This window comes from Lipophrys pholis (genome assembly GCF_963383615.2).
Source record: "Lipophrys pholis genome assembly, chromosome: 13".
Classification (NCBI taxonomy): domain Eukaryota; kingdom Metazoa; phylum Chordata; class Actinopteri; order Blenniiformes; family Blenniidae; genus Lipophrys; species Lipophrys pholis.
In genome coordinates, this window is record NC_137632.1 from 8566809 (window position 1) to 8578881 (window position 12073).

Sequence of the window (12073 nt, forward strand, 5' to 3'; positions counted from 1 at the left end):
AATTGTATGTGTTTGATTCAATAATTTAATTTAATAATTTACTGTCTTCCGCTTGCTAGGCAACCGTCAATTCACGACGTCACGTCTCAATGATTTGGCAAATAATTTATTTGAATAAAATAAGTAAATATTTCAATTAATTACATTCTTATGTCACTTTGAAACTATTAGAAAAAATTGTATTTGAATTAAAAAAATGTTTTTCCCCCCATAATCGTCGATTTACGGCAACTATTCAGCTTCCGCCTCCGTCATCTTCCTTTCCGGTAGTGTGCCCTCTCGTAGCCATCATGAAGTAAGTGTACAGAAATCTATCAAACACCATCCAAGCCCTCTAAAAGAGCGTCCGAGGACGCGATCGGTTTTGAAATGAAGATTGAGCCCTGTTCTACCTGTGATGTGTTATATTTGTTGTTTACAGGGTCGAGTTGTGCAGTTTCAGCGGGTATAAAATTTACCCCGGCCATGGCCGCCGATACGCCAGGATAGACGGAAAGGTAACAATCCCGCGAGTGAAACACCGTCATGTGCGGGTTTCTTTTTGGAGTTAATATCTCAACATCAATATATCTGATCGATTCGTATTAATACACTCTTTAGCGTTGTAACATGGATAAACTGAGCTACGCTCTGGCGAAGGCCCTGCCGGCTCTGTTGTAGCGCTGCAACTAACCAATGCTAACTGCTAATAGCTAAACTAAACTAAAGTACACCTTGTGTTCTGTCTCATTCATTGCTTTGGTTTTCTACGTAAATCTAAATTTTTGTAGCAGCTCGTGCTATATCGTTAAAAAACGAGCGTAATGTAATGTGTTGGCATATTAGAAGTCACCAAAGCAACGACGTGGTTCATATTTCAAACTAATCAAACAAAACACGAGTCATTTAGTACATTTTGAATAATATAAAACACTTTACAAGTGTCTTTAATTGTCAAAAGTTAGTGCAATATACTCTTAATTCTTCAATGTGTCTTTCAATCTTACAGTTGCTTGTTAGTTTGTATGTTCTCCATGCTCCCTTGACTTCCAGGTTCAGTGAATTACAATTTGTGTACTACAGCACTTTTTTTTTTTAGTCTAATCTATAAGAGGAATGTTTTTATCCCTGTGATATTGGTCATAATTAGTTACTGAACGTCTCTGGCTCCTATCACAATCTTATAGATCAATGATGCATCTGTTTTGGCCAGACACTACTTGTACTAAAGCTATGCGCTCGTATCAGTGATGACCCAAAGTCGCCATTCCTGGAAATAACATGTGCAACTTTAATGTGATTCCCCCCAACAGGTATTCCAGTTTTTGAATGCCAAGTGCGAGTCTGCCTTCCTGGCCAAGAGAAACCCCAGACAGATTAACTGGACTGTGCTGTACAGACGCAAGCACAAGAAGGGCCAGTCTGTAAGTAACATTCATCGAAATGTTATTGCACCTCCACAGATGTATTATTATAGATAAAATTGACTGTAAAATCATAATTTGTTGGTCCAGCTGGGACATTTCCTTTCGGGTTGGGCACGGCAATTCTGGACATCTATTTAGACATTTTGTTAGAAATGAGTACTTGTGAGATTGGCTGCAGGTGGATGGTGTGCGTGGTGTTCGTCCGCGTTATGTGCTGCTGCCGGACTGTGTCTTGCAGCCTGTGCAGTAGTGCTCACTCCACACCTGCAGCCACAGAACAACTGGAGATCATAGTACTGGCCCTTGACGTCTTTACAGACAGCTCACCATTGGTCAGCCTCCAAATTCTCCGACATGTCATCTTATGTTCCTTGTGTCTGATGTGTGAAATCTGAACGTGCTCTCCTTGATACCTGTAATGTATTGATTATAAGTGAACCTAAAGGCTCTTGGAAGTTTGTAACTTCACCAATGTCACCTCCATGTGTTTTAATAGAACAGGAACTGTGTATTGTGTGCTTCATCACTGCCATAAGCAACAGCAAAAACAACCTGTATTATTTGGCTCTAACATAAGTTGTGGATAGAGGAGTGTTTCTTCCTCCCAGTAATTTGAAACATCTTTTGTAAAGCTGTGGTGAAGTGTTGTTGCTTCAGTTATTTACTGAATAGTCATGAATAATATTTGTTCTTTGGCTGGCAAAGCTTTTGTTGTGCACGCGTTCTAATTGGTTGTTGCTTGTGGTTTTAACAGGAAGAGGTGACAAAGAAGCGTAGCCGCCGCGCTGTCAAGTTCCAGAGGGCCATCACTGGGGCCTCCCTGGCCGAGATCATGGCCAAGAGGAACCAGAAGCCTGAGGTCCGCAAGGCCCAGAGGGAGCAGGCCATCAGGTGAGAGGAAAGAGTAACTCGGTCTGCTCGTTCAGCAGTTTACCTGACAGCAGAAGGAACCTCGAAGCTCCTGTGCAAATCTGATATAGTCTTTTTTTATTGGGATTACAGTCCAGATGAATTGAATGGTTCTTAACTTCTTGTATAATGAGATGGCGTGAACCTCCACATCTGCATCCAGGGAGTCTGGAATAAGGATTTGCTTTTATTTGAAATTGGTGTGATGTCATCAGATCAGATATTTTATCCAATGTCATTTTTTATTTATTTAGTTTCATGTGTAGTGACCTGACACTGCCGGTGTTCTTCATCTTTGGATTCCTTGTCATCATTTGTTCTTTATTTCCTCAGAGCTGCCAAGGAGGCCAAGAAGGCAAAGCAGGCAGCCAAGAAGCCCGCTGCCACGAGTGCAAAGGTAAGATTTACCATAGCGTCTGGAGCTCAGCTCGGTACTATCGGTATCGTTTAAGACCCCTCGTAGTGTGGATATTCTTTACAATCAGCTGTCAGGTTGGGAAATCTGCGAGTGCTGTTGAGCTCTATGATCACGGTTGTAAAAAAAGCCGCCTCATGGCTCATAGGTGAAATCGTAGTGTAAAGTCAGTGATTTGTTTTTTATTCTAATCGTGTAAAGACCTTCCTTAATGGAGATGCTCATGAAGGCTTGTCTGGTGCATCAGTTTGGACTTCCCCAGGTGCACTGAGCAAAGTTGTGTCAATTAAATGTTTTATTTTTTTTTAAACTGATATTTCCACCCTTCAATTGAGAGGAATGTGTTGCAGTCCAGCCCGAGTTTCTGTGTCGTTCTGTCACTAGATGTAGAGATTAGAGAGGAGATGTTTTAGCTGCTGAGGATTCTTGTGCACTGATTGACGACGTGTCTCAGAGACTGATCACTTTGAACTTTTCATTAAAAATGTAAAAAACAAAGTTGGTTGCAGATAAATATTGACTGTCTGTTCTTCTGTTTTAAAATATTGATCATTTTGTCTTTGTTCTTTTTAGCAAACCTCTACTAAGACGGCCCAGAAACCCAAAATCGCAAAGCCCATGAAGGTGAACGCTCCCCGTGTCGGTGGAAAACGCTAAACCTGCCGCGACATTTGTGAATAAAAAATTGTGGTTTCCCATCATTTTTCTGTTTTTTTTTGTGATTTTTAAAATCAACACTAACGTTGTGTTAAAGTGTTTGAACACTTCTAAGATGATTATGAAGTGCGTATATTGGCATATTAACTCATTTTCAATCCATCCGTGTGGTCGATGAACTTCAGGGTTCAAGAACTGCGTCTGAGTCGAGGCACTGAAAATAACCTCATGGCATGATTTACACTTTAGTTGATTATTATGAACATATTTTACTTTGGGAGAAAATAGGAATAAAATAGAAAATCAGGTAATTGAAGTGGAGGCCGCTCACACCTGAGATCTGTGTTTTACAGAGTTGTACTTGTGTAGTTTCCTGCTTTTACTGTACTGTGGAACATTGATTCTTCAAAGTATCTTTGTGTTCTTACTTCTATGGACTCGATTCAGTTCCAGTAAAAGCAGATGGTTGGAGCAGCTCTTCATACTAAAGTCAAACATTAAGGAACAAATTATACCAACAATGATTGAATGTTATAACTTTGTTTCTGTTTGGAAAAATAAAAGCCTTGTGATTAGAAAAGTTTTAGAAACTCAAGTTTATTACCTGGAGATGATTAAGTTGCAGGGACAGTTTTTCATACTTTGGTATTTGAGTACATTTCAGATGGTGTGTTTTTAAGATTTACTTGATAATGAATATCGACATTAACCTGGAATATTGGCTAGGCTAAAAAAATATTTTTCTTTATTGAATGAAAAACTTACTTGAAGTTGGATATTTTATAAGAGCCGCTTTAGCACTATTATTTCCATCAGTGATCTAAAAATATAAAACTTTCTCCAAATATTTCTATATGAAGGTTAAATAGAATAAAATCCCCAGAAGTTTATATTATATTGAAATGTCAAGGATTGAAAATTTTATTTGATTAACTTTAATAGTCTTTCACATAAATATCTACGTCTGCTTCACAATACGAGTAGTTTAGAAATACAAAGGACAGGTTCGGAAGAATTCAGTCTGTTCCAGACTCGGGACGCGTCCAGTTTGAAGATCATGCAGTTTTCCAGCATCTTTAATCTATTTTAGTTTATAACTTCTATTGGCGTTAATGAAGGTAAAAACTTGGCTCAATCTGATCTGTAGTTCACTGTGTAAACTGAAGGGGGCGCTCTCATCTCACCTTGTTCCACGTCTCCTTGCCAGAGGTGAGATGGAAAGATTCACTGTTGATATTAGAAACAGCAGCTCACGTCTGTTATGAAGCCGCAGACACAAATAGAGCCGTTGAAAGCTCCGCATTAACTGCAGATCTGCAGCTTCAGACAATCGCAGCTCATCTGCCTCAAACAGCAAAGGTCGCTGGTTGAAATCCCAGAACCCGCACGGTACTTTACTGTGGAACGTGAAAGCCACAACAGAGCAGCCTCAGTACCGTGTACACACGGCGGTGAAACACCAAAAGGAGGAGTCGTTCCAACATAGGTGTGTGTAGCCGTCTGAAGCAAACCTTCATTTTCTCATTCATGCACGAGGCGACATCTTTTCTTTTTTTTTTAGTTTCCCATGCTTTAACCATCTGTGTCAAACAGTATTTATTAGTATTACACATCCATTACAGAGCCGTCACGGTCGACCGTCGTCAAAGTGCCATTTGTTCAAACAGTCAGCAGATTAAGTGATCATTACCATTATTGCTTAATTCATCAGGGGGGTCAGTGTAAATACAGAGTCCCAAAAAAAACCCGTGTTATTCTTACACACAGAGAGAGAATATAAAACACCTTCCTCAGAACAACAAGGCTTTTAACAGCAAGGTTTGGTGTCAGTGTTTGCTCTTAGACTCTGAAGCAATGGAGAGAAAAAAAAAAGCTAAACATTAAATATGTGGCAATGAGGCGATCAGTGAATTACAAAGTGTTGTTCTGTACAGCTACAACAAAGTCTCTGAAGGAGTGATTCATAAATTAGAATTGGTTTTCACACTGATTAAAATTAAATTAAAGCCACTGAAAGTGAAGGAATCGTTACAACGTTGAGAGAGAACAGTTTAATGACTGCTGAGGTCCAGATGTCTGCAACTCCGACCAAATCATAAGTACATGAACCAGAGGCCGGCTCATTTAGAGACATTCTTCATACCACCGTCCACACCAAGCTGAGTTACATTGTTTTGGCGGGGGGGGACGAGGGGAAGTCTCTCTTTTTGAGGTACTACTTGCTACACCTGAACAGCGACGATGACGACGATGATGATGATGATGAGAGAAAAAGCAAAAAACAGAGATAAAGTGAGATGTTACATGAAAACACCGTACAATCACAGGACTTGTTGAACAAGTAGTACTTGTGCGTTGATGACTACCATTCGTGAGCGTTGACTAGTTTAAAAAAAACAAAAAAACAGTTCTTTGTTTCTTTTCTCTCTCTCTCTTTTTTTTTTTTTAAAAGTTATATACCCTGAGGAAATGTGAAACTTTAAAGGAAAAGTGTGTATTTCCAACAGGGCCAACAGGCTTAATGTGGTGGATGGATGGTTATGGCGTGGAGTTATGGAGACGACATAGGAGGGTGGATGGAGCGGTGGCCGGGGGGGGGGGGGGGCGGGGGTCTCCCTTTGTGTCGGCCGGCGGCCGTGAAGCCCCTCAAGACTGCGGCGCCTCAATCGCCTTCGCCTTCTGGTCCTGCTCGTGCCTGTCAGACAGGAAAAGAAGAGACGCATCGATGCGGTTAAACAACAACACGTGTTTGTTTTAGACAAATAATGTAATAAGGACCAGACGTAAACCTCAATGAAGGAATATGACGACTTTTCTATTCACAAAAACTTCTTTTTATCAATCAAACTGCACAAAAACTGATTAAAAAAAAAGACATTTATTCCCAAGAAATACACTCCTAATTCTGTATTATTACAATATTGGCTGCAGTTTGTGCAATTTACAAAAGTTTTTTTTTCTTCAAAGCGACATCAATAAAGTACTAACTTATTCCTTTCAAAATTAATCAAATCTAATCTGTAAACATTCAGTCTGGACTTCTATAATCCAGATTCCAGATGATATAACGTGTCGCTTCTACGATCCTTGTGCAAGTTTACTTTAGTGCATCGTTGGTTTTATGTTGCAGTAATGTAAACATCCGTTTTGACGAGAGACAGACGATCACGCATCTTCAGGAAAGCGACATTTTAAAAGCGTTTATGCTTCTATTATGCCGAGATTGAGACAAACGAAGACGTATTTAGGGTGCGATTTTTGTTTTGAAGGAGACACTCGACTCAATGATTTAGTAAAAACGTATAAAATAAACGCAAAGCAGAATTTGTATCTAAACATTCACAGTTTAATAAAGAGTCCCGCTATAACAGCTTTCCACAAGAGCTTGTGTTTCTGAGGGAATTTGTGCCCAGAGTCAGGATTTCAGGCACCGACGTTGGACGAGACGGTCGTAAACAAACCTGAAAAGATTATTAACAGACGTGACGCGTTTCTGGATTCAGACCAGAAATGTCACATTTTATTTACGGGTCAGCCTTTAAAAACTTTAACCATAATGTACTACTTGTTGTGCACTGTGGGGCTGAGAGTAACGAGTGTGAGTTTATTCTGAAAGAGTGACAGGAAGTGACTTCCTGTTTTCCTCAGATCATCTGCAACCTACCATTTTTTTTCTCCTCAGTTTTATTTGATATTGAGTTGAAGGCTGCAGACCTCTGCCTTGGATTGTAAAATACATTACATCATCTACTGTCTTCAGTCACTGAGATCATTTATCCCAAACACCCCTGAAGGTGAAAACATGGTTGATCCCACCCAGCCTGCATGATTCATACGTGATGGCTGATCTACTTATTGTCCGTGTTGCTGCGTTTACACACTCAGTTCACTCTCATTATAAAGTTCAGCCATCAGAGCCGGCGCACACATGAAAGATCCTGTAAGTTAAACTCATGCCACAGCGACTGCGTCCTCGGTTAAACATTAACTTGTTGCAAAACAAAATCATATCTTAATGAGACGCGACGGTGTCTTTACATCCATCCGAACCAGCGAGTCGGTGCAGACAGTGTTTCACACACACCTCCAGATCCTGTAGAGCTGACTGCTTCCTGCGGCGCCGAGGAAGAAGTTGACGGCGAAGAGGTTCCAGTTCTTTGGGATGATAACCAGTGAATATCGGGACCAGATCAAACCTGGAAGAGGCGGAAGAGTGGGAGGAGGGATGAGCGACCTTTCACCCAGACTCATCGAATTCCCTCCAAACCATCGGTTTGAAGCTGAAACACTTAAAAAATAAACAGTTTGACGCCACTCATGGGAACAACGTCTAATTGATGTTGGTTCTTACCGGTGGCCGTCAGCACGGCGGACTGAGACATGCTGAGTTTGTCTGCTGGTCGAGTCATATCAGCCAAACCAGCGAAGACCAGACCCTGCAGGAGAGGAGAGACCGCCATGTCTTCACTGGACAAACAAACCGTTCTCAACAAGCAACCGCCACGCCGGAACTTCGTCTGTCTTCTACTTTCACCCAAACGTGTCCATTAACTCACCCATTTGAACATCGGGGCCCAGAAAAACACCGTCTTGGGACCTAAAGTGGGAAAAAAAGACAAAAAAGAAAAGGGGAAACGTTAAGTTTAATGTCACGGGGTTGAAGAGTTGGTTTTTTTCCATTTCTGAGTTAAGTGACTTCATCATAGCTGTCAAGATAAAAAGCAAAACAACAAGTGGCTCAATCCCATCATGCTTTATGCCATGATGCTGTTGTGACAGGAATAAATGACTTTACTTCAATCCGACTAATTAAAAAAAAACAAACGAGTAGGATTAAGTAAAACTTCACTTTTCTACTAACTTAACTCATGTACACACATTCATACAAATACTCAGAGTTGACGTACCTCATGATAGTATATTTACATTTCTTTATAAGAGCTTTTTCAATTCTCTCAAGTTTTAAAAGGTTTCGATGTACAAGCACACAGTATTCATGTATTCTCACACGTCTTCTGTATGTCCACCCAACTTTAGCCGGATGTTCAGAAGTTATATTCGCTTTACAGATCAAACTTGTGTTTCCTTTTGAAACAAATATTCGAATAGCGTGATGTGGCAGCGTCGTCTCCCGCCGCAAGACATCGCCTCAAACCATTTTGCATGAAGCGTCACGTGGAGATGCTCCCCACTGAGCTGTACTGTACATACGTCCGAAGCTCCAGCACAGACAAACAATCCAATGTGCTTGTTTACATGGACTCTGACCAGATCATATAGAGAGCTGCACCGCCTCCTCCGATCTGATGGTCATTTCAGATGGCAGTGTTTACACGAGACACTTTTACTCAAGTCAGCGTTTAACTAGATCACTAATATTCCGTGTAATTTCAGCTACCATCAGTTATGTCAAGTATACGATGTCTTGTGCTGAGCGACAGCACACAAATAAAATCTGTTAGTTTGGAGTCAACATTCCCACTGTAGCCAAAACCAAAAAGAGGCCGGCTGCCACTACAAATCATGGGCGAGGGAGTCGGCTTTGGTCACCGCCCCCTCCTACCTGCTCAGAGAGATGCCCTTGACAACTCCAGAGGCCAAACAAAGAGCAAATGTCCACAGGTGCTTCTTTATTTCAGTTGACATAGATCTTCAATAGGAAATGTATTGACGAAGACAAACAGACTATTGAACTAATTTAGTAACTGTGGAAGCCACAACAGTTTCCCTCTGTTGGCTCAGTGCTGAAGGGCTCAAGTTGGAGGTACGACTGCCGGATCTCAGGACATTTTGCAACCATTGTGTTACTCATTGATCGAAAGAGGCCTGACAGAAACAACTACAATGCAGATGAATGAGCGAGAGAGTAATGGGAAACACTAGGAATACATCGACTCTAACTAAAACAATTCAAAGTCAAGTCAAACAGGTTTCACCTTTCAAAATAAGAGTATATGGTGTGTCTGTTGTTGTTTGACATGATTTTATTGTCTTTAGTTACACAGTTACTTTGACTGAACATAAAAATTTCCCCTTGGCCTCATTTTTTTGGTTAAAATCTAAAGATTGTTGGTACAAACTGTGTAATGTGTTTATATCCTGTTCAGATTTGTTCATGGTCTGTAAAAATGGCTTATAATTGGATCAGATCAGTCCCTGCTTTGTGTTTTTCTGCTGCAAATCCACAATGATTCTAGTCAGGAAACACTTTTTTTGTGGTTTTTATGGCAAAAAAAAAACAACCTTTGAACTTTCGCAAAGCTGCTTCAGCTACTACTTTTCCTGCCCTAAAACTGCGCTCTTCTTCAGACTGAGCTGCTTATCTCTGCAGATTAAAGCCCCCATCGGAGCCACACCGACCCATGAAAACAATGAGCCCGGGGCAGCTCGCGCTCCCTCCGGGGGAGGGGTGCGCTGCAGACCCGCTGGCATCCTTAACCCCCCTCTACGCCCGCCACAGGCCACAGCTGGCACATCTTTCTCTCTCACACACACACACACACACACACACACAGAGAAACAAGCCCAGTCTGTGTTACCTGCCGGGTGGTTGTACAGAGGTCTGAGCTTGGCGGGCAGTATGTGCTCGATGCGGTCCAGGATCCGGTGGTAGGACGCTCTGAGCGCGGCCATGGCTGCTGCTGTTGGAGCAGACGGAGAGGAGACGTGAGCTCACGGGCTAAAGGACGAGCTCACGGCGTATCTCTTCTGCGTCCGTCTATTCGCGGGCTGTCAGTTGACTCCAGGCTGGTTTCGAAGACTCGGAGAAGATGCTGGTGTCCTGCTGTCGACCTTCCCCCGGAGCTCTGCACCCGGATACCGGCTAGCTGTCAGTAGCTTCACCCTGAACCGCTCGGTGAGGTGACTTTCCCGACGGCGCAACCAACCACGTAGAGGGAGGCGGGGCGGGGCTGCGGAATCCGCTGCTCTCATTGGCCCGTCTGGACAGACCTCCAATACGATTGGCTTGCAGAGGAGCGCTACTTTTATCGTCAGGCATCGCTATACGTGGTGGAGATACAAACAAAAAGGAATATTAATGTATCTATTGTGTGCACATCACAATTTTTTTTTCTAATTCTCTGATCACAAATTATTGATTATGTATTTTTTTTAACTTACAATCTGTACTTTATCTGAGGCAATGTATTCATTGGCAAAATAAATGGACATAGCATATTTCTATAGTGTATGTCAAATGCAGCGAACACTAAGTAGCCGGTTTACTCTCTAAATAAATACAAAGCATGCACATTTTCTAAATTTATTAGGATATAGTGCATGAAACAAAAGCTTACAATCGTATTTTTTTTTTAAGTAGGTTTTTGGTTGGTTGGTGGTGGTGAGCACTCGCGTCTGACGGTGTAAACGTTGTGGTTTCAAATACCAGCCGGGCCCTTCTGTGTGGAGTTTGCATGTTTTCCTGGTGTGTGTGTGGGTTTCCTCGGGGTACTCTGATTTCCTTCCACCATCCAAAAACAAGCATGTGACATCAATTGTGGACTAAACTAAACATAAATTTTGAAGGTTTCACATCTCAGAAAGACAAGATTGCATGTTATTAGAGTTTTATCTAAAAGTGAACACAGAACCGGTTGGTTTTAAATATACTGTAGGAATACGAATTTTTCAAATCAAGGTGTCTGATGCAATCAAACAGTGGTGGTAAGGTGGCAGGTGAGGCGTGGAATTTGCCTGTTCGACCTTGCGTATGTTCCTTTTCATCATCAGGGTAAAACAGAAACTATGACAGACTCGTAGGCCCCTATTTTGCCCCTGGGGAGTTAAAGTAGTTACTCCTGTTCCAACTGAGAGCTTTTGGAGAATGTGACAGTAAGTGATGTCACACTTCCTGGTTCTTTTAAGACTTAAACTGTCTTTGGTTGAATGGAATAAATTCTTTATTGTATTGAAAGTATAAGTATAAGTATTGAAAAAGAAATGCTCATTTCTACAAAAATGTCGATGCATTAAGAAAATTATTTTTATTCCAAAACAACAACCGTTGAGCCAAAAAGCAATTTTTTCCCCCCTAAAAGATGGGAGCGTAAATACTCAATATAAGACAAACAAAGTGTCTCAATTGTTGCACACTGTTAAAATTTAAAGTAACCAAATACTGATTAAAGATTATCACAAACTGACACTAACATGTCCTCAGCACCACGTTGTCCAATCAGTGGAAAAGAAGGTTCATGGCCAAAGCAACAGTAACACAGTTGTAACAGAAGGACATGTTTCCCACTGAGAAAGCAACGTCCATAGACGTCCAAAACACGTCCGTCCGTCCGTCCAGGCCGTAATCTGGACGTCTATTCAACAGCCAGACCTAGTTGACAAATGACATTATAAAAATTATCCATATGATGTCTAGAAAAGACATCTAGACAACGTCCAAGAAAGACATATAAAAAAACTTTCCTTCTTGCCCCTCTGAGGACGTCTTCTGGATGTATAGAGAGGACATATTTTAGATGTGTTTTGAACCACTTTTCGCTCAGTGGGCAGTGTCAGTTTGTGATAGTCTTTAATCAGTATTTGGTTACTTTGAATTTAAACAGTGTGCAACAATTGAGCCACTTTGTTTCTTATTTGGGGCATCTACGCTCCCATCTTAGGAGAAACTAAAAAAAAATGACCTTGTGGCTCAGCATTCACACAATAAGTAGAAAATTCCAGGGGAAAT

General features: G+C 41.3%; 2 protein-coding genes across 2 annotated transcripts; one reads left to right on the forward strand and one right to left on the reverse strand.

Moving 5' to 3' along the window:
• Positions 1-251: 251 nt before the first annotated feature.
• On the forward strand, positions 252-3431 carry rpl24 (ribosomal protein L24). Its single transcript, XM_080478254.1, has 6 exons — positions 252-295; positions 422-497; positions 1293-1403; positions 2161-2297; positions 2649-2712; positions 3304-3431. The coding sequence occupies exons 1-6, from the start codon at positions 291-293 to the stop codon at positions 3385-3387; spliced, it is 477 nt and encodes a 158-aa protein (XP_080334380.1). The 5' UTR covers positions 252-290; the 3' UTR covers positions 3388-3431.
• A 541-nt stretch (positions 3432-3972) lies between these two features.
• On the reverse strand, positions 3973-10280 carry mpc2b (mitochondrial pyruvate carrier 2b). Its single transcript, XM_080478255.1, has 5 exons — positions 9927-10280; positions 7944-7984; positions 7739-7823; positions 7472-7583; positions 3973-6082 (listed from the first exon to the last, which is right to left on the reverse strand). Exons 1-5 carry the CDS (start codon positions 10018-10020, stop codon positions 6034-6036), a joined length of 381 nt encoding a protein of 126 aa, XP_080334381.1. The 5' UTR covers positions 10021-10280; the 3' UTR covers positions 3973-6033.
• Positions 10281-12073: the final 1793 nt, after the last annotated feature.